Source organism: Momordica charantia, assembly GCF_013281855.1.
Source record: "Momordica charantia cultivar OHB3-1 chromosome 6 unlocalized genomic scaffold, Mcharantia_2.0 BLBB01000006.1, whole genome shotgun sequence".
NCBI classification, from domain to species: Eukaryota; Viridiplantae; Streptophyta; class Magnoliopsida; order Cucurbitales; family Cucurbitaceae; genus Momordica; species Momordica charantia.
Genome location: NW_028275164.1, coordinates 30,919,303 through 30,945,309, shown reverse-complemented (window position 1 = coordinate 30,945,309; position 26,007 = coordinate 30,919,303). Strand labels below are relative to the sequence as shown.

The following is a 26,007-nucleotide window of genomic DNA, read 5'->3' as shown; positions in this document are numbered from 1 at the left end:
TCTCAATTAATATTTTCCAATCAAATAGAATTTCAAAATAATAAGGAATTTTAAGTTGTATAATATTAAAAACGAAAAAAGAAATTTTGAACTTTGATAATATTTTATAATAAAAAATACGAAAATTCACAAAAGTTAATTTTTGGGTCTAGAGATCGTCAATTAATGTAAATTTAAAAAGTGGTTCCAACTCCAAGTGACAACTGCACTGCTTCTGAAAACTAAAAACTTCTCCCATTTCCACTCCCACACCCGCATCCGCCATGAACGGCGACCTGCAGAATTCTGAGATCCAACCCGCCGCCGCGGAACCCAAAACCATAATCTCCACTTGGGTTTCAGAAACCGTCGACGGATCCGCCGTGCACGGCGTCGAAAACGAGCTCATGGTTCTGCAGAAAATGCTTGGGAAAAGACACGGCGGCGGCGGCGACGGCGACGGCTTCAGGGCCATCGGAATCGTCGGAGTCGGAGGAATCGGGAAATCGACGATTTGTCAAGCCTTTCTACAAAACCCAGAAGTGAAATCAAAATTCCTCCCGAGGATTTGGGTTTCAATGTCGACAAATTCCACCGGAGACGACCCAGATCCCAAAATCGCTCTGGTTAAGAGAATCCTCATTTCTCTCGGAGTGGAAAAAAATTTTCTCGCCGCCCAAACACTGGGCCGCCTCCTCTACGCTCTCCGCCTCCAACTCAGAGGGAAATCGTATCTGATTGTGCTGGACGACGCAAAAGAACAGCAAACTCAAGAAGAACAAGAATGGTATTCGGATTTGAATCATTCTTCCGAGAAAATTGGAGAGAAATTGAGAGATGGGTTTCCGAAAGGGGGTGGAGGGGCTGTGATCGTGACGAGCAGGAGCGAGAGAGCGGCAAAATTGATGGTGGGGGACCAAAATCTTCGCTGTTTGGTTGCGCAGAAAGACCCAGAAAGTTTCTGGGAAATTTTCAGGCAACAAGTCGAGAACAATGGAGGTAATTCCATTAATAATCCTTCAAATCTCAAGGAACTGAAAGTGGAGCTGTTGAAGAAATGTGGTGGCCTTCCATTGGCTGCTAAGATGATGGGGCAGATTAAGCTCCAAGAGGAAAATAAGAAACCAGAAGTTTGATTTTATATTTCTTTTTGCCATATGCAATAATTGTATATGTCTTTGATTTTTCAAATATTCTGGGTTTCTTGCATTTTAGGAAATTTGAGGATTAATCCAAAAATAGTTCAATTATAACTTATAATGAAACTGCTCTACTTTAATGTGTTCTTAGATTTTTAAAAACTTTATAGTTTTTCACATGTTCTCGAATATAACACAAATTTAACTTCTTTTTTTTTTAAATATGTTTTACGTTGCATTTGAGTTTGATTTTGATTTAGACAAGGGAAGTTTATAAAATGTTAAAATTTCTATTTTATGTTATTTTGGTAAATCCCTCTCGACACAACAACCAAAATATTAATACAAACGTAAATTTTTCAACTACCACCCTACTACAAGAGTACACAATAATTGTCGAACAAAAGAGAGCAAATCAATTGTTGCTGTTGTGGTATTAAATTTTTGTCAACACGTCGATATTTTCATCCCTATCTAAATTTTTATGTGTCCGTGAATTCAATATCGACACAAGTGATAATCGACATTTCCATAATATCGTAAAAAAACTACTAAATATTAAAAAATAATATATTGATAGAATATCACTATGAGCATAATATTAATACTAATAATTTTTAACTTAATTAGAAAAGGTAAAATATATATTGGTTAACTTAAATATTTGTTATAAATTCTTTTAAACAATTTTCTTCTAAAACATTCATCATATTGTATCTATATTTCTATTAATGTTTTTTTTAAATTGACAGTTCTGACATCTATATTTAAAACTTTAAGGATCATTTATTATATAAAAAAAAAAGCCATTGTGAAAAAGAACATCCAACCAACTGGTTTGATTTTGAATTAGACAGGTTAGGCTGGGATATGATCTAGAGTTAAAATGTCAAATTTATATTCAAAAAGTTATTTTATTTATTGGTTAATTATAAGTTTATCTCAAAACTTTTTAGAGTTATGTTTCGTAGGTCTCTAAAATGTAGAGTCTCTATACTTCAAAAAAAATATTTAGTAGGTTTTTAATCTTGCAATTTTTGAATCGGAATTGAAAGGTAGAAGACCAATTAACAAAATAGGTCTCTCACTCAAAAAAAAAAAAGTCTAATAGACTAACGATATATTGATACCAAAAGTGAAAGTTCAATGATCTATTAAACATCTTTTCAAAGTTGGTTAACTTATTCGACATAACTTTAAAAGTTTAAGATAATATTAGATACTTTTTGGGTATATTGATTTGTGTTACATTTACTGAAATGGGAGTGGATAATTTATTTCATTTGGTTGAGACGATAAGATCGAAAATTGTACAATTAGATGCATGACAAAGAGAGGGATGAAGAGATAAGACGACAACATAGAAAGAGAGAGATAAAGAGAGAAATGAAAGAGGCAAGTAGCATTAATGATCAAACTAATAGTAGTTTACGTGTAACTTTAATATACAAATTTGAAAGTTTCGAGACCTATTAATTTTTTTAATTTATATATAGATATAATTTTCAAAGTTGGCAGACTTATTTGAAAATCTTTTAAATACGACCCTAAATATTTATAGACCAAAACTTAAAGCTAATTAGAAAGAGTGAAAAGTTAACGTGAATTTGAAAAAAAAAATTTTGATTCAACAAAAACAAGATCATACGTAGTAGATTTGAAAATAGAATGTTAGTTTAAAAAATTGTTATATTTGTAAATTAGTATAGTTATCAATTAAATATTTAGTTAAATCTAAAATAATATTAATTGATTTATCAACCTACCTGTTATAAATTTTTTATATTTATTATTTTGTAATATATTATATTTTACATTTTTTAGTTTAAAAAATGAAATGAGTTTATAATCCGATACAATATATTTATCAAAGCTTTTATCTTTTTTTTAATGTAATTATGCATTTTAAAGTTTCTAATTTTGAATTGAGAACATTTGAAAACAGTTTTCGATAACAAGTTTGCGAAACATATATTCACTTAACTCATTTGATTCTATAAATATGAAAATAAAAAATATAATTTGGATGGACAAAAGTTGAATTTCCCCTTTTCTAGATACGTGGGAGTTATACAAAACTAAAAGAAATGTATAATTCTATTCTTCGTTAATGGGGTATTTCTTGAGATTTTCTTAAGGCCCTGTTTAGTTTTAGGCCAGAATTTTCCTTTTTTAGAAATAAAAATTTAGTGAAAAATATTTTTAGATAAATGTAGTCTAAGGAAGTTTTTTTAGGAGATTTGAACTCACAACCTCCTGATTTTGGAGATATATATCAATTACCGTTGATCTATGTTCGTTTTGGTAAAGAAGTCAAACTGTTGCTTTGCTCGTACTGTAGTGATAATATTTGAAGGGCAGAACACTATATTTTATTAATGAATATAATATATAATAAATGAAGTGCATTAAAAAAATTGGAAAAAAAAAAGAAGAGAGAGAAAGAAATAAGACTTTTTAATTCAAGTCAATCTTTTGCCAAAATAATAATAATAATAATAAGTAATAAATCTAAATCAAGCTCTGAATCCCATGTGCCCTTAAATTTTTGCCGGTCATCCAAGTGGGTTAATAACATAATTGCAAATGGTTTCTTTTCTACATAATAATTTACACTTTTTTTGAGCTAGATTTGAATAAATAGAGTTAATAAGTGAATTAATTTTTGTATTGAAGAATGAATTGATGACTTTTATTTTTTAATTACATCGAATATACAGGAACGAGGGATTGAACCTCTGACTTCTAAGAAATGAGAAAAGTGTCTTAACGTTGAGCTAAGTTCATGTTAACATATATGAATTGATTTATTTAATTGAGCTATAAATCTGGTAATCCTATCCATCACATATACCTAGAAATTTATGTCAGTCTCAAATATATGAAAGTCAACTTTAATACTACATAATTCACTAATATTTTACAAATACGAAATCAATAGTTTACCAAAAAGCATTAACATAAACAGAAATTAAAAATTTAAGTTGGTGTAATCTATGATTTGTTATGCGAATTAGAGAAAATGGTAAAAATCACCATGGCCTATGGCTTGTCATAATCATATTCCTTGAACTTCCAACTTGATCAATTACCCCAGTTAAATTAATGAAATTATTGCAATTAAATTCTTAAATATTGCAACATACATCAACTATCTCCAACCATTGAGAATTATTATAATCAAACTCTAGAATTACAAGATTGTTACAACTTAACTCAATTTTTTTTTTAATTTAGTAAAATTTGAAAATTATAATATTAACCATTAAAATTTTATTTTTTTTGGTAAATATTGAGCTTACATCTCAATTTAAGAAACAAAAAGTGGAAGAAAAAATATTTGAGGTTTGATTTTAACAATCCTTTAGTTTTAGTTTGAGTGTTTGATAGGAAGAATGTTTGTTTTGAAGGAGTGCACGAATTTTATAAAATTAGCAGAGTGATCAAATTATTATAATTTCGGGTGGTTTTTGTAATTTTTTGTAACCTAAACTTTTTTTAATACAATAAATTAAGAGTACGAAAGTTTGAACCTCTAACTTTAAGAAAATGAATAGATCATGTCATGAGATATACTCACATTGATTTTTAAACGCGAAGTTGACCATTATAAAATGCTAGTGGGGTAAGGGACTAATAATAATTTCTTTTTCTTCTCTATATAGATTATGGAAATAGACGTAAAAAATAATAGTTTTTTAATATTCTGAAATAATTCTTTGATTTTTCCTCTTTTGTTTGATGCCAACATTGCGTGGAGCCACATGTTGGGAACATGACAGTAAAGACATACATCCGAGACTTATAAACATGTCCTCTAAAAAATAGACCAATTAATTATTGTTATATCTTAGATTTTTTTTTTTTTGAAAAAAAATAGGAACGAGGATTCCAACTCACGATCTTTTGGTCGAATATAGATACCTCAACTATTTGAGATATGCTTAAGTTATAAACATGTCTTTCAAAAAATAGACAAATTAACTCTTGTTTTCATGTTTCACTCTGGACTTTCTTTTTTCATTTTTTTTATAAAAAAATAGGAATGAAGATTCTAACTCGATCTTTTAAGTCAAATATAGGTACCTCAACTAATTGAAATATGCTTAAGTTGTTCTTGCGAGAAAATTTTTTGTACTACAAAAATATGAATATTTATTTCCTTTGTCAATTCAGCATCGTTTTAAAAATAATGTGGGATCTATTAATAGTAAAGAATAGTTTATAGAAGAAAAGTGTGAATGAAAGAAGTAACTTTCTATTCAAAAATTTTTACTTGTAATTATATTTTATCCACATGACTTGGATATATCAAATGGTCCCTGTTTTTTTCCTTTTGTGGTAATTATTAATCTTTTATAATCTTAAAATTTACCTTTTTTTTTAATATTCAGATATTTATAAAAAAAAAATTTAACTAAAAAAATGTTAATAGAAAAATGACGTGAGATTAAAATTATTATTTTATTAATATTTTACGCTTGTAGACTTGCCACTCAAATATGTCACTCGAAAGAAAGAAATTTTGTTCACGTGTGTATCAAAGATTTCCAACATATGCTTTAGTTTTCATATGTCAAAATAGTATTTGAGATAACTATTTAGTATATTTAGCAAATAATCCGAATATAAAGGGAAATTATTTGTCAGAATAATCCGAATAACTGTCCAATAGAATTATAGAGATAAAGAAAATACGACAATACAAGTGAAGTCATAAAGAAAACCTATGTACCAAAGTGACTCGAGCATAGAAAATGTCAAACTAATAATGATATTTTCGTATATTTATTTTTAATTTTGGTTCATTTTAATTATTTGAAACGTTTGTTTGGGTGATATATGTCTCTTCATTTTTATTTTTTATCTCGTTTTCAATTACAATTTTAGCATTCTTGAATTCACATTTGGCAAATTGAATTGAACTTTTAACTACAAAACTTTGTCTCATACAAGCTCCGAACTTATAAACCAACTACTGGTTTTGCACAACACATCTCAATGAAAGAGATTGAGAACACTTCAAAATTCAAAGCAAAAGAAAAAACCCATTACAAAAGATCACATATTTTCACTTATCCACTATCAATTTTGCTCTGGCATGGCCTTCATTGATTTGAAACTGTTCTCCAAGCCCAAAATGTGCCATTAGTAACCAAACAAAAGTGATGAGCTCTCCTCCTTTACTAACCTGTTGGGCATGTTGGTCTGGTCTGCAATGGCTGGCTGCATATCCCAACATTTCAATCCATACTTTGCTCATTATCTCCCATTTCTCATCCCCAAACTCTTTTAGCTTCTTAGCGAGTCTTGAAGCATCGAACAGAACGGATTTGCTTTTATCGCCCTTCACCATCACGGGTTTCACCTTCATGTTCACCTCGAGTATGTCTGAACAAGCTTTTGCGACTAAATCCGAGTTAGTTCCTAACCCTCTTCGGTCGAAGAACTTCTTTGCCTCCGCGCAGGTGTCCCTGAACCTTATTTCCCCGATTCCTGCCACGGCCGACATCATAGCAGGGAGCATCACTATGAGGTAGAGCATGTAATCGGACAACAGCTTGCTGAATTTTCGATAACAAAAAGTGTCTTCGATCATATTGTCTTCGGTTTGATAGCAAAGTTCTGTTGCTATGTGCCATAGCATAAGACTCTCGTCAAAAGCAACCTCATCAATGAAGGAAGTTAACTCGCTGATGTCGATTTTCGACTGAAGCTCCATTGATTTCAGCACATAGGAGCCTCTGGATGAACATATTACTTCAGTAGCTTCTGCACTTTCTGCTGCTTTGGACTTGTCATGCAGCTCTTGAAAGATCAACGTCCAAAGCTTCTCCAGAACTGGCTGCCTCGTGACATATATCCAATTGTCGAGGAATTCTTTGGCACCTAAATATTCGATGATGAAGTCCTTTACTCGACGAAAAAGACGAACGATTTCATTCCAAGCAAGATGTATCAAACCGCCACAACTCAATGAGCCATATCTCAAATCCTTCTTCCTTTGGATGCGTTCACTTAGGCAATATGTTATCAAGTTGAACTGAGGCACTGATTCGCGCCACCGACGAAATATCAATGGAGTGTATAGCTTATTATAGCCTTTAAATGGAGAGTTCCTATGCACAGACACCCTCTGTCCTTTGAGCCTGAGAAGGACTTTAAAAATGGTGGCAACACATGAATCTTCCTTTTTAATAGAAGCCATAGTCCAATCAGAGAAGACAGTCATAAAAATAGATACAAGATCCAAAGCCAAGGCCCCAATAAGCAAAGCATAAGTAATCCTAACATCAAGTTTCCTGAAACCCCCTTTGTCCAATCGGGAAAACAGAGCAAAAGCCACAGTCACAGAACTCAGAGAAACAACTCTAAAAAATACCCCATATCTGTTATGAAGAACAACAACTTTTGTGAAGAGAACCTCATAGATAAAGTTGAGTTCAACTTCAATTACCTTGAGGGCATCAAATGGGGTTCTTTTGAGGAAGAAATCCCGGCTCTCATTCCGCTCTTTGAAGCTGAAAATCAGATCAACGATCAGCCCCTTGAAATTGTTGAAGTACATAAAGGCGTATTTAACGACCTCAAGCTCGTTCAGAGGGCCCTCTTTTGCTGCGTTCATGAAAGCCCTCGATTCTTTATCAGGCTCGGCCGTGAGAGAAATGCGAGCGGGGAGGTGAGCCGCTTCCTTGGAACTCAGCTCCTCCATCAATTTCGCATAATTAGGACCTGGGTCTGGCTCCTTAAGCATCGAGGCTCTGAAACTCCCCAAACTCGCCAGATACAGCGCCCGAGTCCGCTCCGCGTACTTGATGATTCCGGCGAGAAACATCAGGATTCCGGGGATCCCGAGCCTGTTCTCGGGGATGGTCTGGACGAAGACGTAGGCAGTGGCGACGACCTGAAAGACGAGCCCGATGAGGTGCCTGAGCCAGAGAGCGTTGTCTTCAAGAGCGAAGGCGGTGATGGTGTCGGGGCCGCCGAGGTGGAGGAGGAGGAAAGGGGCCCAGAAGGCGAGGAGGTCTTCGTTGTTGTCGGATTTGCTCTGGTTGTTGGAGATGAGGCCGACGACGAAGCTCGCCGTCCAATCGGCGAGGAGATAGGCGGACCAGATGAAGAAGATGAGGAGGTTTCTCGAAGATCGCTTCCGGGCCGGGGCGAAGAGGATGAGGAAGGCCTGTAATGAGAGGCTGAACAGGATTAGAGCTCTGATGTTCCATCTTTCCCAGATTCTCCTCACGCTTGGGGGAATCGGATTTCCCATTTTTTCTTCCGAGAATCTACTCTAAGGGAAATGAGAATCGTCGGAGTCGATTTCTCTCCAAAACGCAGAAGTGAAATCAGAATTATTTCTCCCGAGGATTCGACAAATTCCACTGAAGACGACGACACAGATACCAGAATCGCTGTGGTGAAGTGAAGAGAATCCAGCTTTCTCTCGGAGTGGACAAAAATTTTCCGGCCGGCCAAACACTGGGCAACGCCGCCGCCTCCTCTACGCTCTCCGCCTGATACCTCCGAGGGAAACCGTATCTGGTTGATGACGCAAAAAAATTTGCTAAAGAAACGTTTGCGACCGTTAGAATATGAAGCCCACTCAGGCGAGTGTCGGAAGGATATTACCCGCGGTACGAAAAAAACACGTTAGGCGCGTGGGGTGTATGCGTTGCTGAGCGCGTGAAATGGTAGCCTCAAGTTCTGCTTTTGATTTTTCAAAATATCACTAGCGGCCTTCTTTTTCTTTTCTTTTCTTTTCTTTTCTTTTTCAAATATTTTCTTTTGAAATTTATGTTGCGCCATGTGGTGGGGTCCTCATTTTCTACAGGTATATTTCATTTGAATTGAGATCTGGTGATTTAAAAGTGTTGGAATGATTATATTGAGCTGCGTGAAAATTTAAAACACTAGAAATATCACTAAATAAAATTAACTTATTATCATTAAAATATTAATTAATTAAAAATAATTAATTTGAGATCAAATTAAAAAAAAAGTCAACATTCATATACGCGAGACTAGACTGTCATCCTATTTCTTCCCTCCCTTCCATATAAAAGAAATATCTTAGTGCTACCTATTCGTTTGCATTCATATAAGTTCTAAATTATGCATCAAATTTTATTCAATAGAGCATCACACCGATGCTATATTTTTGTTAAGATTCATCTTGAGCTTGGAAGCGAAGGCGTATTCATGTATGACATTTTTAGTATATTCATATCTTATATTCATGATGTATTTTTAAAAATTTTAAGATTTTTTATTTGTTCTCAAATATATTATAAATTTGGTTAATTTAATAAATTTTACATTACATTTAACTTTTGATTTAGATTATGCTAGTTTTGTAAGATGCTAGATTTTCTACTTATATAAAAATATATTTATTTTATCTCATTTATTCGAAGTCAAAAACCAAAATATTAATACAACGTAAATTCCCCAAGTACCCCTATTACTAGAGTGCACAATTATTGTAGGGCATGCAGAGGATCAGTTTATTAATTAATATAATATAGAGAAAAATATAACACTCAAGTCCTCAATTTTTGTCAAATGAAAGGACTGCCAACTAACTTGTTTAAAATCTGGGTTAATAACATAATTGCAAATTGCAATTTTTAATAAAATAATTTATGGTGATGTTTGGTTAATTAGACAGGTTAGGCTCCAATATAATCTAGAAATAAAAAGTCAGAATTTATGTTTGAGAATTTTTTTATTTATTAGTTAAATTATATGTTTGATTTTTTAATACATTTTTTAACTTTCAAAGTTATGTTTAATAAGTTTCTAAAAAATGTGTAATAAGTTTCTAAATTTTCAATTTTATTAAAAAAAAAAGAAAAGTAAAGTAAAAGATGAACTAATAATAGATTTTCAAAAATGTCTTATAGAACAAGATATTGGTGATACAAAAATGAAAGTTATATATTAAATATCTTTTTAGAATTCAATGAACTGATGATATATATTAGGCACAACTTTAACATTTTAAGGACATATTAGAAATTTTCTAATATATTATATAGATACAATTTTTGAAGTTCACAAACTTATTTGAAACTTGAAAGAGAGGAAAAATTAAATACAATGAAATTCAACAAGAAAAATAATTAGGAACCAAAAGTTGAATTTTCCCTATTTACAAAATCAAGAGAGATATATAACTATTTTTCGTTAATTATGTGGTTCTTGAGATTTTTTTAAGAGATGGTTTTACTTTAGGTAAGAATTTTCCATTTTTAAAAATAAAAATTTAATGACAACATGTTTGGATATAAATGTATTCTAAATTTTTTTTTCTTTTTTAAAGTTAATAAAGAAATAGGAGAGAAAATTGAAGCAGAAGGTATAACAAATTAGTACCACAATTTAATAAAAAAAAAAACAAGTCAACTGTTGCTTTGCTGGTAGAGTACTATATTATTTAAATCTTGCATTTAAATAACTGGTAGACTTGATATAGAAATTTGTTAAATACCAACTAATAAATTCACTCAAAATCCATTAACAAAATACAGCAAAAAAAAAAAACATCTAAATCCAACCCAAAATGAACCCGTCAAAAAAAAAAAAGGCCCAAAACCCAACTCATGAGGAAGAATTCAACAAAAAAACATTCAAATAGAGCAGAAATTTTCTCAAATTGGCAAAAAAGTTATCATATATCCATAGGCAACAAGATCAAACTTATAGGAAACAATGCCAAGATGAAAATAGCTTCAAAGAGAAAAGATGAAGAGCAGCTGGTTGTTGCTTCTCAATGCCACCATTATTGTTTCTATCTCTACTGTGGTTGGTGCTTCATCCACACTCCATTAACATCACAGGGGCAGAAAGTAACTCTTGGACATTTTACTCTCTGCAAGTACTTCAAATTTGGAAAAGATTTCTGAAGATTTCTCCATTCTATCTTCAACTCCGTCATGTATTTGAGACGTACAACCTCGGCCGACCACGGTTCGGTCCCGAGATCTTTTAGTTTCCCTCCTCTAATGTAGAGTTTCTTTAGGCTTGGCAAGTTGAGAGGATTTATCCAGTCGGGTAACTCTTCTTTAGGTAGGCATTCAATCTCCAGCTTCTGTAGCTCCTTTGGCAGTCTTAAGATCACATCAGAAGGTGGTGTGCTTAGTTTGCTTAATTGCCTTGTAAGTTGTCGCATAATGTTTACTTTTCCTACACCCGGCGGTGGTTGCTTTGGCTTCAATCCTTCTGCCCCCCACACGATCGTGAGATTTCTAAGCACGCCGTGCTCCCCTAGATCTTGTAGAACGCGTAGATCTGTTTCGTTAGGAAAATCCTGTCTACTTGTGTTGATGCTCAGCTTCCTCAGCTTCATTAAGCCTTTTAGATCATTAAGATTTGACATTCCTGTTACAAACCCCTTCAGAACTCTCAGTTCAGTGAGCGCCGATATGCTCTTCGGCATTCGGTCGAGCATATAGCAGCCCGAGACATCCAAATGTGTGAGCTTCCTGAGAGATCCCATTCCCTCAGGCAGTTTCTCCAGATTGTGACAAGATTTCAAGTCTAGAACCCTGAGGTTTTTGAGGCTTTTTATGGAATTTGGAAGCTCATTGATCCAGAAGATCCCTTGAAGACTCAAAAGCCTCAGTTGCTTCATTTTCTTCAAACCTTTTAGGAACTCCATGCTTTCAACCTCAATCTGATGCTCATCAACCACACTTTGCCACCTTCCCAAGTAAAGAACTTCGAGTTTTCTCAGCTTTAGAAACCACTCCACAACTTTTATAGTTGTCATGTCTACTTCCCCTTTCTTGGCCAACCACTCCAATGCAGCATCAGGGAAAGGTTGGCTCACATTGAAGATGGATTTCATGGTTTGTTCCAACTTCATATTCGTCTTCGTTGGCACTTGCCGCCCGTGATAGTTGTCCCCCTTCACCAAGAAAATCCTGTCACAGTCTGAAGATTTACCAGTTGGGTTGTCCCCTGAATCATAATCCAAAAACTGTGTTTTTCTGGCAAGCGTAATAGCAGCCGAACGCACAAGAGGGGGCACTCTGAATCTCTTTTTGATCATCTTCTGTTCTTCCTTCACCGGCACGATCAAACCCTTGTCTGAAAATTCCTTAAGAATGATTCCGGCGACATCTTCGGGCGTTGCGTCTCCGGTGCCTGAAGGATCGAGCAGGCCTTCTCCAATCCACCAATGTGTGAGAAAGCGCTTCTTCAACACTACATTTTCAGGAAACACAGCGAAATATAAAAAGCACTTCCTATAGGTGTCTTTATCAAGGCCATCGAACACTTGTTGAATCTCTTTGAAAGCGGGACTTCCGTCGAACACTTGATGGCCATACAAGTTTGGCAACTTGAACTCACTCTGCTTCGGCGTACGACTTCCCCTGTTAATCAAATTGGCGCTGGTTTCGGACAAGGCCAATTTATGGTACGAAGGAATCTGAAACTTCAACGTCTTGATATCCTTGATTATCGCGTCGACAAAAGCCCCTTCCATGTTCTGAGTTTCTCGAATATTTTTTATGACTTCCACGAGATTGCTTTGAATACTCTGTATCGGCTCATTCAGCTTCTCTTCGAGATCTTTCGTTTTTCCCAATGCCTCCCTCAAATACTCGATGTTACTCAACAATTTCTCGAATTGGGGCTTTCGGTTCATCTCGATGTTTACATTAATTTCTGTGTTTTGCTCTCCAGGGGCTTCTGCCGTGGCGGAGGACTCGGCCATCTCGTTTATCTGATCGCCGCCGCTGCCGGCTTGGGCGGGTCTGCCGGCGGATTCGGCCGCGGTGGAGAGCTGATTGTGCAGATCTGACAGCAATTCCACCATTTCAGGGATTGTTAGTTTTTGGGTCGAGGTTATGGGATTGAGAGTAGGAGATGACGAAGCCGGAGATGACGAAGCCATGGCTGCAGAAAGCTGTGAAGTTCACAGAGATGAAAACTGTAAGACCTGAAATTATTGGCTTCCTCCGAAGAAAACGACGACTGAGAGGAAACTCTAAAAATTAACCCAAAAGTTTTCCGTCTGGCCAAGCACTGCGCCGCCGCCTCCTCTACGCTCTCCGCCTGCAACTGAGAGGGAAACCGGATCTTATTATGCTAGATGATGCAAGAGAAAGGGAAACTGAAGAACAATAAATATGGTATTCATATTTGAATTGTTCCGAGAAAACTGGAGAGAAATTGAGAGATGAATTTCTGAAAGGGGATGTAGGGGTTGTGATCGCGACGAGCTGGAGCCTGAGAGAGCAGAAAATTTGATGGTGGGAGACCAAAATCTTCGTTGTTTGGTTGCTCGGAAAGACCCAGAAAGTTTCTGGGAAATTTTCAGGCAAGAAGCTGAGAAAAATGGAGGTTCAATCCATAATCTTTCAAATCCGAACGAACTGAAAGGGGAATTGTTGAAGAAATGTGGCGGGATTCCATGTGCTGCTGAGATGATGGGGCAGATTAAGCTCCAGGAAGAAAATTAGAAATACCTTTGAAAGAAAAAAGAAATCAAAAGTTTGATTCTGTTCTGCTTTTTGTTTTTGTTTTGACTACTAAATTTTGATTGATCCAAATATTCCAGGTTTCTACCTTTTAGGAAATTATTAATTAGGGGCGTAAGGAATAGGCCCAACCCGAGAAACAAATCTGGATCATATTCCGGGTCGGGTCGGGTCGGTTTCAAGTGGCGCCTACCCACGAAGTCGTAATTCAGATTCAGAACGTGAATATGTACATTTAGGAATCATTAGAGGAAATCTCTCTCGATCTCGAATTGAGACTCCCTCCTGGGAGGCTCGGGGACCCTATAACCTCCACCACCTAGGCACACGACGGCGACTCCAACAGTGACACGTGATGAAACTCTGCGGCAGAACTTCTCTCTATCTCTTCAGCTCTTTCTTTTTATTATGAATCAAGAAAACTAAAAGCATTACGGTAAAAAAGAAGGGTTAAATATCCAATATATGAATTAAATTTACCTAATTAATCAACTTAAATTTTTAGGTTGAATGGTTATTTATTTATCTGAGATGAAAGGAGAAAAAAAATCAGAAATGATAAGAAATTTGTTTTAATTTATCTTGTGGCAAACTATCCCAAATGAATAATTAAAAAAAAAAAAAAGTTCTATCTCATGCAAGCCAAAGAAAGTTTCCAAATGAATGATTAGAAAATATTCTCTCACGAACCAAGGAGCAAGGACAGCCCCAATTCTAAAGAAATGAATCTTTTGGTAAAAAAAAAAAACAGAAATAATTATACCCCTAGGAAATTTGAGGATGAAATTCTTGGTATTAAAAGGTGGTGATTAATCTAAGAATACTTAGATTATAGATTATAAGTTACTATTTTTAGTTGGGTTTATTTATTGGTCTTTATATTTTTAAAATACTTCTAAGTAAATTCATAACCTAAATTAATCTATTAGGTGAATTCTATTATTTATATTAGTTGACTAATTTTACATTGATTCAAGTATTTATGACCCGTTTGTTAACATTCTTTGTTTCTTCTTTCCATTTCTTCTTTTTTTTTAATAAAAATACGATTATGCGGTCCCAACACGTCCCTGGATTCAATAACTATAAAACAAAATCTTTATTTATGTTTGAAAAAACGGAAACATGAAACAATAAACTTATTTTTGTTGTTTCCTAAATTTTTATAGAATTTTGAGATTTTTTTGAAAAATTAGAAACAAAAAACACGAGTAGTTTGTTAAAGATTTAGAATTTTTTATAAAATTTGAAACGAAAAATAATAAACTAAGACGTTACCAAGTGAATAACTTTAGGTTTTCTTCGGAACAGGTTTCACTAGTTTGCTTGTCTTATTCCTCCATATTTGTCTTCTAGATACAAAATCTTCAATTAACTATGAACCTATTTAACTTATGTTATTTACTTAAATCCCTCCCAAATTAAATCAAAAACCAAAATATTAATACAACATAAATTTCCCCAACTACCACTAGTACAAGAGTAAATTATTGTACGACAAAAGAGAGTAAATCCATTGGGATATTAAATTTTTGCCAACATATCAGAAATTTCTATCTTTTACCTATGTTTTTATTGGTCCCTAAATTCGATAGGTATACGAAAGGTGAATGAACTTTTCCATAATATTGAAATTTTTTTTTAATATTAATAAAATATTACCAATATGAACGTAATATTAATTTTAACTTAATTAAAATGGGTAAAATATTTATCGATTAATTTAAATATTTGTTATAAATTCCTTTAAATAATTTTTTTCTCTAAAATATTCATCAAAATCAATATTTTATCTATATTTCCATCTATGTTTTTACAAAATCAAGTAAGATAATTGCAAATTGTAATTTTCTATGAAGTCATTTATAACGTTGTTTGGTTTACAGATTAGACAGGTCGGATATGCCCTAGAGTTAAAATGTCAAATTTATGTTTAATAAGTTATTTTATTTGTTTGTTCAATTATAATCTCTAAACTTTCAAATCTATCATTAATACTCCTCCAAACTTTCAAGGTTGTACTTCAAAAAGTGTTTGGTGCGTTTCTGAATCAAAATTGAAAATTAAACGACCAATTAATAAAATAGATCTCTCATTAAAAAAAAAAGTATAATAGATCGATGACATATTGGTATAAAAATGAAAGTTCCTTTAGAGTTCATTAATCTATTACACACAACTTTAAAAATTTAGGAACACATTAAACACTTTTCAAAGTTTCAGGAGTCTATTGGACATAACCTTATGAGTTCATAGACTACATTTGTAATTTCAAATAATTGGTTTGCTAATACCATCAACAACATATATAAACCGATCAACACATAGAATTTTCAAATATTTATCAATCCAAACATAGTTCAACTGAATATTAATTATAATTCCTATTAAAAATAAAGATATTCGACTTGCATGTTGAATTCTTTACGTTCTAAGTCGAAATTTCTTCCACCTCTTTTTTTACATCTCCTCATCCATCATAGCTACCTCTGTTTAAATAATTTGAGAATTAGTAGTACTATAGATTCTCGGGCGTCTAAATACTTGATTAGAATGATTTGTCAAGTTCTCGTTTTTATATTTGGTGGAATGGAATTTCTTAAACCTCGTAAAAATGGAATTTAATGGAGGATATACAATTGAGTGTTTGAACCTCAATCTTAAAAGGAAATAACATATGTTATTTACCATCCAGGTAAACTCATATTGGCTTCATTTTTATTATTTAATGTTGAATATCTTGTCTACTTTTTTTTTATGGGTCCTCAAATGAAATTGATTGAAGTGCGAAAAAAAAAAAATCTTGAAGAGGGTAATATAGTAAGGGCATTTCGAGAATTGAACTCAGGGATTCTCGTACCCAAAGCAAGAATCGTACCACTAGACCAAATATCCTTGACAAGTAAACCTGATCAAGTATTTAGACACCTAAGAATCTATAGTACTACTACCTAATGTCGTCTCATACATTGGATACTCTTGCTACTGCTTAAGAATTATCATATGGTAAATAAAAGGTGTCGAAAAATAGGACCATAATAATAAGTTATGAAGCAGAAATAGAACACTAATCAATTTCAAACCTTGAGGGAAAAAAACATATTGACTAGCGACTAAAAATAATAGGGTTTCTAGGTAGGACATTTGGTCTAGTGATATGATCCTCTTCAGGTGTGAGAGGTTCTTCCATTCTCATAATGTCATATTTCTTTTCCATAAAAGCTATATGACGAATTAGGATTAATGCTTCGAGCACAGAGAGTTCCCATATTTCATGCTCCAAACACAAAAAATCATCATTGTAAACTGTAAGATCATGACAAAATGAAAACATTCAAATAAACCATTTTACTATTTAAACCTAATCAAGATTCAAGAATGAAATTTGAATTCTCTCAATATCTTGTCTACGTTTTCTATTGGATCGCCAATGAAATTGATTGTAATGCAAAAAATATTCCAGAAGAGAGTAATATGGTACTCAAAAACATATATGGGGCATTCCGAGAATCGAACTCGGGACCTCTCGCACCCAAAGCGAGAATCATACCACTAGACCAAATGCCCTTCTGTAAAATGGTATTTCAGTTTTTAAAATGGATCATTACAATTATTGTTATATTCATTTTGTTTGATCTATCAAACACTGCAAATTGTTAAATCACATAGTTTGAATTTACTAAAGATTGGTAGATAAAGAAAGTGGACACTGATGAAATCCATGAGCAAGTATTATTGTTTTATACCTTTATATCTTTTAGATTTATGGTGCGTTTGGGAGTGATGATAAAATGAGTGATTTCTAAAAAGGAGATATAACTGATTTTCTAAAATCACTATCCAAATGATATCTTAAAAATCAATTTAAAGTAATTTTAAGCTTTCTTAAAATCAATTTTTAATTTGCATCAATGGAAAGGGAAATGATTTTTGACAATGGCAAAAGTGTGTAAAAATCAGTCTCAAACACACCTCTATACAACCACAAAGTTTGATTATTAGCTACCTATTACAGTCTCATACATGGGATATTCTTGCTGCTGCTTAGGAATTATCATGTGGTAAATAAAAGGTGTCGAAGAAACTGAACCATAATAGTAAGCTAAGCTATGAAGTTGAAATAGAATATAAATCAATTTCAAACTTTGAGGGAAGAAAACATATTGATTAGCAACAGAAAATGACATGTTATTTGGTCTAGTGGTATGATTCTCGCTTCGGGTGCAAGAGGTCTCGAGTTCGATTATCAAAATGTCCTTCTTTTATGTAGAATAAAAATAGTAGCATGCAAATACCAATTCGATTTAAAAGGTATGTTAATATTTGCACATGGTTTCGATTCATGAATGTCAATTTCCTTTGTTACTGAATCTCAACAAAACATAAATAATTTGAGTAACAATTTCAGTGTGTGACAAATTAAATGGAATGGACAAACCAAACCATGATCCGAAAATAAGCCAATTTTGAAATAGAAAATTGATAAAAATAAGACCTTTCTCGAAAAAGAAAGGAAAACAAAGGATGTCAAATAGCAAGGGTGAATACTATTTTTTCAAGTAGTGATTATTGCTTTGGATATGAGAGTCAATTTAGGAACCTCTCACTTGGATTTCCAAATTCTACTTTTCTAAAAATCAGTGTGTTCATAACCAGATGTTAAAATAGGCAGTCATGATTTAATCTAAGCAGACAAAATATCAGAGCATGAACCAACGTTTCCATTAAACTGACATTCAAAGTTTGATATTCCAAATTATCAAGTAGAAGACTACGACAACAACAGATAATTTAGCTTCATCAATTATTAAAACTCATTTTTAGTTATTGAAATCGGGCATTTGATCTAGTGGTATGATTCTCGCTTAGGGTGCGAGAGGTCCCGAGTTCAATTCTCTCTTAATTATTTGGAATAAGTATTCAAATCTCATAGAGTAAAAATATCTATAATATCTATTTTAAAACTTCAGGTGAATTAGAATAAAGTTTTCTAAAGTTATCTTCCAAATTCTTAAGTGAGGTAAAAATTTAAAACTCACTAAATATTAGGGTACACAAGTTTATCATCAGGCAGTTAAATATTTTATCAATTACGAGAGCATAATTGAAAATTGTTATACCACAGAGAGTCTAAATTGAAACCTTTTCAACAATAAGGACTGTTTTCTTTTTCTTTTGGTACAGCAAAAGTGAGGTAATAAATTACTTTCAAGTTTAAAGAATGTAATTGATGTCTTATAAAGAAGCCAACATTGATAAATCAAAATCATAGAGAAAAAGAGAGATTTTGAACAAACTAGTCCATGTCCCAAGTAATATATAGAATCATACAAGGGGAAAAATTTTGAGATGACAATCCATCAACGAACCAAAACCAACCTCTGTTTTCCCTCCCCCAACAAGAGAAATAGAATCATCATCACCCTTCAACTTCAAATACAATTCTAAACCAATGTACATAGATGTATGTGCAAAGGTATAAACAAACACAGAACAGAACAGGGCAGGGAAGTTGGATATCAGTAACTCACACATATTTGCCAACTGGGAAAATATGTCTCTTGCGATGAGTAGATGTTGGAATCTGAAACTCAGTTTTTCAACTTTGAATGCTTTACGAGCCAGTCGATAACAGTGTCGATATTGGTGGAGTTCTTGCAGGAAATCATGAAGCAACAAACTTCTCTATCAGTTATAGACTTCAGCCCCCTGCAAGGTAAACAAAACAAACTACTTGAGTATACACACTTGTATTATATGCAGTTTCTATTCACATGTTTCATGCATCTGGGCTAATAATGAACTACTGAGAAACCGAACTTCTCATTGAGCAAAATGAAAATTAAAAAAAAAATACATATACAAGGGCATACAAAATGACTAGCCCAACAACCGGAGACCCGCCTCAAGAAGGGTCTCCACCTCTAATCCAAGAGGATCACTCTTAACTGATAGTTACAAAACAACGTTGAAACTAATGAACTCATTATTATTAGTTTAAGGTTTCTTAAGATTCGACTTACATTCGTTCGGTGAGATCTTGCTTAGACAAAGCTCCCTGTTTGTCAATCTTGTTACCCAATACCAGCAATGGGATTCCATTCAGTGTTGACTTACTCAACAAATCGTGAAGTTCACTTTTTGAGACAGACAAGTTCTCGTAATCAGCAGCATCCACAACATATCTGCAAGATGAGAAGTAAGAAGAAAGTGACCATTTTTAAACAAAATATTTTCTTTTTCTTTTTCCTTTTCTTAAAGGGCATCTTCAACAACACTTTTAGCATTGGCCATCGAAAGTTTCAAGCACTATGCAAATTTTATATGAGTAGAGGAAACGAAACTCCATACATGAAGGGCAGAAGAAAGTTTAGTGAATAACATGGACCTCGTAATTAATGCAGAAAACCTCAACAAGCTAGAGTTAAACAAGATGTTTACGTTAACAAAGAAAGTTTAAGCAGAAATCTAGCAAACCAAAGAAAATTTCCCTGTAAACAAAAGAAACAAGCATCACACAACAAAGGCTGCAACTGCAAGACTTAAAGTACAGTAAAGTAAGATAGAAACAACAAAATACATTAGCAATAGATGTGTATATAGTACACAAGTACATGTAACATACACAATCGCAGAAACCGCACGACAATATCTTTCCCACATACTACGGAACCTAGGTTGGCCTCCAAGATCCCAAAGCTTTATTGTTACATTTCCTTTTGTCACCTTCTTCATGTTAAATCCTACCTGCAGATGAAAGGATACTTTGAGGAGAACGGCAAAAATAAGCTATGGTATAAAATAAGGTAAAGAAACAATGATTCCCATCCAGAAGAACTCATAGAGTTAAATATCAAGTAGTATAAATCCTATAAGAAAGATTACACACCGTTGGGATCATGTCTTCACTGTATCCACCCGTCTACAAATTACAGTCAGGAAGAAAAGATGAACCGTTAGTATTTAGTAGCCAATATGAGGAACATAACCAATAAAAAATGTTTATCATATGATTAGAAATTACTTACTGCAATAACATTTACAAGTGATGTTTTTCCAGCATTCTGAAGCCCAATCAGAGATAATTCCATTTCTTGCTTGAAAAAGAGACTGCAATAGGAAATGCGATTAAATGATTTAACGTACAGAGGTGTGTATAACATGAAGGGTTAAGGAAACATCAATCCGGTTATTAAGAAATATTTGACTTTCAAGAGAAGTCAAAAACATTTTGCAACATTTATAGATGAAACTTGTTAGGGCATAGTAACATTATAACATCTGTTAATTATTTCAAAAATATGAAAGGAAAGATGTAAAACCCGCTTAGATTCTAAGCATCAAATTATTTGCAAATGGATCTATTTAACGATGTAATAGAGTTTATTGTCATAAGAGAATTAATCTTTATCAATGAATTTGTTCCTCATCATCATCATTCATTATTATTATTATATCCTTCTTGCCAACAAAGAAAGGACAACAATTCAATTTTTTTTCGTTAACTGAAGTTGCCTTCTTATCCACAAAAATGAGAATATGACCATCACAAACTTCATTTGACCAGTTATTTCATTTTTCTTCCTACAGCCGCCAATACAACTACAATATTTGAGCTCGTAATCAGAACCAAAAAGGTTGCTTGGCCCCTAAGCCCTTTACTAACTACCAATCAAAATATAATACAAATGGAATGTCACTACCACTACATTGAACACTTAAATCCTGAATACAAAAACTTGTTAAATTGGAACACCGCCAACCCAACCTAAATTTCTGATTCGAAATCGGATACCTAATCGTCACCTCCCTCATGACCAAGTTCTTGGGGAAGCATGGTAATCAAAACATATCTCAGCGAGACAATAAACACTACAGTACAAGTTAAATTTTGAATATTAAAATTTAAAGTCTCTAAAAGATGAAACGATTAATGAATCGATGAAGTAAATGGCATCGCGTGTATAATTAATGTAACCATCAGTTTCGGAATATAATAGGCGATAATTAGCATCTATTATCCTATTAAACCAGAATAAGTTGCTCCCTCCACCATTAAGATTCTTAACTTCCCTATAACAGAGACGTTTCATTAGAAACAAGGGGGAGAAAGTTTTCCCTTCGCTCAACTAGTTCTCAAGGAAAACTCGCAAATAAAGTTCGTCGCCTAAAAGTAAAACGTACACTCGAGTCCTCCCGTTAACCCATACTAATATCAATCGTACAAAATCACCATCAGGAAAAACGGGGGAAATTCACTAATACAATCAATCGTATCGGTCTCCAGAGAGCATAACATATTGACAGAAACAACGAATCGACGATTCAGCAAAGTTCGTTCCGTTTCCCTAGAAATTCAATCGTCAATCGGAGCGAGAGAAAGAAGAAAGAGGCCATACCTTCGAAGCCAATTGAGAAAAGCTTCCCACAACCCCATCGCGAAGCAAAATGGTCGAGCGACAGAAACTTCTTTATCTCCTTTTACTTTCCTTTAGGGTTTCGATCGGCTGGAGAAAGCAATGTGGGAAAGCTTCGCCTTTCTTCCGCTCCTTCGCTTCGCTGAAGATCAGAAAGGCAATTTGTCCATCTTTTTCTCAAGCTCGAGAGAGAGAGAGAACGAAAAAAGGGAAAGAAGATGATTGATGAATTTCGAATTATAATGGCGAATGATCTTATTTTGGGAATACCCACGCGCCTCTAGGAGAGCGTGATACGCGTGACACTTTTTTGGTGGGGTGTTATTGGCGCGTGATACACACGCGCTAAAGCTTAAGAATGGAGGATGATTTTGTTTGAGTTTAGTGAAAACGACGCAGTTTTAAACTATGAAATGCACGGTTGTGAGGTGTCTCTATTTGGGAAGATGGAGGGAGAGATTGGGATGGTCTCAATCTTTTTTTTTTTATATTAAAATTTGTCCTAACTCTAATATGATTACATTGATGGGCTATTTAAATATTCTAATTATAAATATATAGAACATTTGTCATGTATCAACCTATTTAAGAGGGTACCATCATATAAATTAGCCTCTTGTATTTACAAATTCATTTTAAATTCATTTTAATATGCAAAATTGATTAATTGGAAGGTTATAATTTAGATCTCATAATTTTAGGTTAATGATACTTTCCAAAACAAATTAAAACATCAAAACATTAAAAACAAAACCCTAAATTTCCCAAAATTGAAATCATAACCCCCCAAAATATCTCCAAATCCCGTCCAAAAATCTCCCAAATTCGAAATTTAAGAATTTTTTTCGCTTCATTCATTCAATTTTTTTTTGTTGGACGTGTAATTGAATTTTGTAGGATTAGATATTACCTTTCATTTATGTTTTTGATAGGTTTGAAAACTTAAAAATAAAAATGTCTAATAACTTGGGACCTTTTAGACATAAAATTGAAAATACGACGACTTATTAGACACTTTTAAAATTTAGAGACCATTTAAGGTTTATTAGATAGACACAATCTCGAAAGCTTGAGTTCTAATTTATAGTTTAAGTTTAAAATTTCATATTTATCCAAATTTTGTGTTGTTTACGTATACGTGATATATAATTTGTTGCTATGCAGCTTAATATTCTAAAGAGTTGCCTAATTATTATAATTTTTCTTTTTCACCTTATGGCTACGCTTGTTTATATTAAATTATTTCGACTTGTTTATGTGTATCGTATTTTAAATTCTGTATTTGCTCTTTAATTTGAAAATTTTATCTTAGCGTGGGTTTAGTATTTTTAAATTAATTTGTTGGCTTCAAATATGAGTCTAGGTAGATACCTTGTTTTCATTACTATAACAGGTTTTTGGTCTACACTTGCGCCGTGTTTTCACAGAATTACATAAGTTTATAATAAATATGGATTACTCATGGTCGATTGGTTTTGAGATGGAACCCATGAATATTAACATGGTATCAAAGTTCAAACGAGCATCTAGTCAAGATCGACGAGCCAAAAGAACCACAATTTTGAGAGGACATGTTAAGGATCCCACATTGATAAAAGAATGGACCTTACGTAGGTTTATAATAGATAAAAGACTACTCCTCTCATTAAATTTTGAGATGAAACCCATGAATATTAATAAATAGAAGGCAACGACAATATGTTGACCAAGAAAGGGAAAAAGATGTAGATGAATCCTCAGTCCCATGTTTTATGTGACAAATGTTGTCCAAAGTGTAATACTTTTATAACATATTTAATGTTAATATAAATTGTATTGATTTTGTGTATAGTAAATACAATCTTCAATTTTTATCCTAATAAGAAAATAGTACTAAACAATCATCTTCATTGTTTTTCGTTTACAAACTATACTTTCAAAAAATTTGGTTAAAAGTACAATTTTAGTGCTATATTTTTACCTTCCATCCAATTAACACTAATTCACCCCTCAATTTTAATTAAGAAAATATGTAAAATTCTTAAAAAAAAAAAAAAAAGGTCACCAATTTAATGAAATTTAAGTTTTATTAGTGCCCAAAACAAACCATGGAACAAATCTACAAAACTCACAAATTTTAACAGGAAAAATGTTGCTTTTTCTCTAAATAAAGCAAATATATTTTTAATAATTTTTTTGAACCAATATTTTCAATAATAAATTAAACATACATAAAAACATATTTTTCAACAAAATTTCAAATGACAATCTTTTAGAAAGTAAAAATTAAACGCTTATATAAGTCTAAAGTAAAAGATTCTAATGAAGTTTTAAGGTGAAGATTGATACACCTTCCTAAGAATTTAGGTAAGAATGGATATTTTTCCCAAAAATAATTAACATTTTAATTTTAGTTCTCAAAGACCACTAATAATAAAATTAAAAAAAAAAGATTTTTAAGTACTACTCTAGAACGATCCCAAGTAGCCAGAAAAACTTTTAAGTCTCTCCAATATTAAGAAAACGATAATCTTTGTAGTTTATAACACACATTTGACCTAATCGGTGTATAAATTTACATATGTAATAAACCGTATTAATCTTAACAATATTTTTTACTTAATACACTAAATAGTTACAAAATATAAATTACAAAGATTGTAATAAAATTTTGAGTACAGAAAGCAAAAAGACTAAATGGTTAAAAGCTAAAATTCATAAACTAAATTGCTATTCCATTTTGTTTTTAAATGTCTTGTGAACGTCATAAAATGAAAATTTTTTGATTTTGTTATAATTTGTCTGAATAGGAACACAACATATAGGCTTTATTGAAATAATATTGTTTAAAATACATAATAAATTTGGTCACATGAAATTTAAACAACATATGGGCGATGGCGATGGTGAAGAATATTTTTTGTGTCTTCTTTAATATCCTTTTTTGAGCCATCAACAACAACATTTCTCAATTATCTATGTTACCATATTAATTAAAACCACCACAACAGTAGCCACGGATGTAGATAATAAAAAATTAAACCCGTTGCTGAGATTGATCCATCAACTTTTTATCGCAAACTCACGAGCTGATTTTACCTTTGGTTTCACCAAAATTGTCCTCGGTGTTATTATAATTGCCACAGTAAAAGTTGTAAAAGGGAATGATTCACTGCCTCTGTCAAATATTCACGACGGTCGGACCATTTCCTAGTATAGGATTATTACTGTTGGAGACAGATCCTGCCATTTCTTCCTCTTCTACAAACATTATTACCAAATCTATTTCCATGTCTAATAACTTTTATCTCCTTTCTGCATTGTGTATTAATAGAAGGGTTGCACACGATCCTGTACGTAGTTTTTCGTTGACTAATTCTGTGGATGCGAAGAGTGACCCCACTTTTTAGAAAATTCATGCAATCTCGTATGTGCATTCCAGGTCTGCAATGATGGATCAAATGGTTACCTCGTTTATGTCGGTTCCCGCCTCGTGCTCTGAAAATCCCGACAGCTCTTGGGCTACGTACAACACTCACATTATTATGACCCTGGTTGATCAATCTCACTGCGTTTGTAATTTCAATTAGGTTGACGCTAACGAGGAGAATACCGATAAGAATGAACATGCTTCCCTTGGAGACAACCATTTTATTGGTAACCAACAACGTGGGTACGATGAAGTTGCCCAGGGATCAATGGCTTGTTGTGACAAAATGGCCTCAAATGTGGATATTTATATATTGCCTGTCTTTTTCCCAATATAGTTTGGTTGCATTTTTGAAATTTGTTGGAAATGAGTTGTTGCAATAGACAAATTAAGAATTTGAGCTTTGAAGTGTGGGGTTGACATTCTTCCTCTTTCCCTTTTTTTTCCCCATCTATTTTTACATGTACCAGATATTTTTGGCACCAAAGATATCACTTGCGTTGTCTAGTGTAACAAAATTAAGAATATTCATTTCTTTTTGCCCAACAATTTATTTTTATCTTATCTTATCCGATTGG

At 33.2% G+C, this 26,007-nt stretch overlaps 4 protein-coding genes and 1 non-coding gene across 5 annotated transcripts; 1 reads left to right on the top strand and 4 right to left on the bottom strand.

The window, feature by feature from the left end:
* Nucleotides 1–263: 263 nt before the first annotated feature.
* Nucleotides 264–1,115, top strand: LOC111025084 (putative disease resistance protein At4g19060). Its single transcript, XM_022302944.1, has one exon. The coding sequence runs from the start codon at nucleotides 264–266 to the stop codon at nucleotides 1,113–1,115; it is 852 nt and encodes a 283-aa protein (XP_022158636.1).
* A 4,895-nt stretch (nucleotides 1,116–6,010) lies between these two features.
* On the bottom strand, nucleotides 6,011–8,917 carry LOC111025640 (uncharacterized). Its single transcript, XM_022303532.2, has one exon. The coding sequence runs from the start codon at nucleotides 8,383–8,385 to the stop codon at nucleotides 6,190–6,192; it is 2,196 nt and encodes a 731-aa protein (XP_022159224.1). The 5' UTR covers nucleotides 8,386–8,917; the 3' UTR covers nucleotides 6,011–6,189.
* A 1,811-nt stretch (nucleotides 8,918–10,728) lies between these two features.
* On the bottom strand, nucleotides 10,729–13,655 carry LOC111025646 (disease resistance RPP13-like protein 4). Its single transcript, XM_022303538.2, has one exon. It carries the CDS (start codon nucleotides 13,015–13,017, stop codon nucleotides 10,912–10,914), a length of 2,106 nt encoding a protein of 701 aa, XP_022159230.2. The 5' UTR covers nucleotides 13,018–13,655; the 3' UTR covers nucleotides 10,729–10,911.
* A 3,443-nt stretch (nucleotides 13,656–17,098) lies between these two features.
* TRNAP-UGG (transfer RNA proline (anticodon UGG)) lies at nucleotides 17,099–17,170 on the bottom strand. The gene has a single exon. It is a non-coding gene; the product is annotated as a tRNA-Pro (tRNA).
* Nucleotides 17,171–18,872: 1,702 nt separating this feature from the next.
* Nucleotides 18,873–22,240, bottom strand: LOC111004503 (ADP-ribosylation factor-like protein 8a). The gene is made up of 6 exons (XM_022275549.2): nucleotides 22,003–22,240; nucleotides 20,632–20,713; nucleotides 20,493–20,525; nucleotides 20,229–20,350; nucleotides 19,627–19,788; nucleotides 18,873–19,312 (listed from the first exon to the last, which is right to left on the bottom strand). Exons 1-6 carry the CDS (start codon nucleotides 22,038–22,040, stop codon nucleotides 19,195–19,197), a joined length of 555 nt encoding a protein of 184 aa, XP_022131241.1. The 5' UTR covers nucleotides 22,041–22,240; the 3' UTR covers nucleotides 18,873–19,194.
* Between the last annotated feature and the right edge of the window lie 3,767 nt (nucleotides 22,241–26,007).

What these genes read in the sequence shown, in the direction of transcription:
- LOC111025084 (XM_022302944.1), top strand. Translation starts at nt 264, where the DNA reads ATGAACGGCGACCTGCAGAATTCTGAGATCCAACCCGCCGCCGCGGAA.
- LOC111025646 (XM_022303538.2), bottom strand. Translation starts at nt 13,017, where the DNA reads ATGGCTTCGTCATCTCCGGCTTCGTCATCTCCTACTCTCAATCCCATA.
- LOC111025640 (XM_022303532.2), bottom strand. Translation starts at nt 8,385, where the DNA reads ATGGGAAATCCGATTCCCCCAAGCGTGAGGAGAATCTGGGAAAGATGG.
- LOC111004503 (XM_022275549.2), bottom strand. Translation starts at nt 22,040, where the DNA reads ATGGGGTTGTGGGAAGCTTTTCTCAATTGGCTTCGAAG. An exon ending in TTTCTCAATTGGCTTCGAAG is followed by an intron (nt 20,714 to 22,002) that starts GTATGGCCTCTT and finishes TTCCTATTGCAG; the next exon opens with TCTCTTTTTCAAGCAAGAAA. An exon ending in CAAGATCTCACCGAACGAAT is followed by an intron (nt 19,313 to 19,626) that starts GTAAGTCGAATC and finishes TTTACCTTGCAG; the next exon opens with GGGGCTGAAGTCTATAACTG.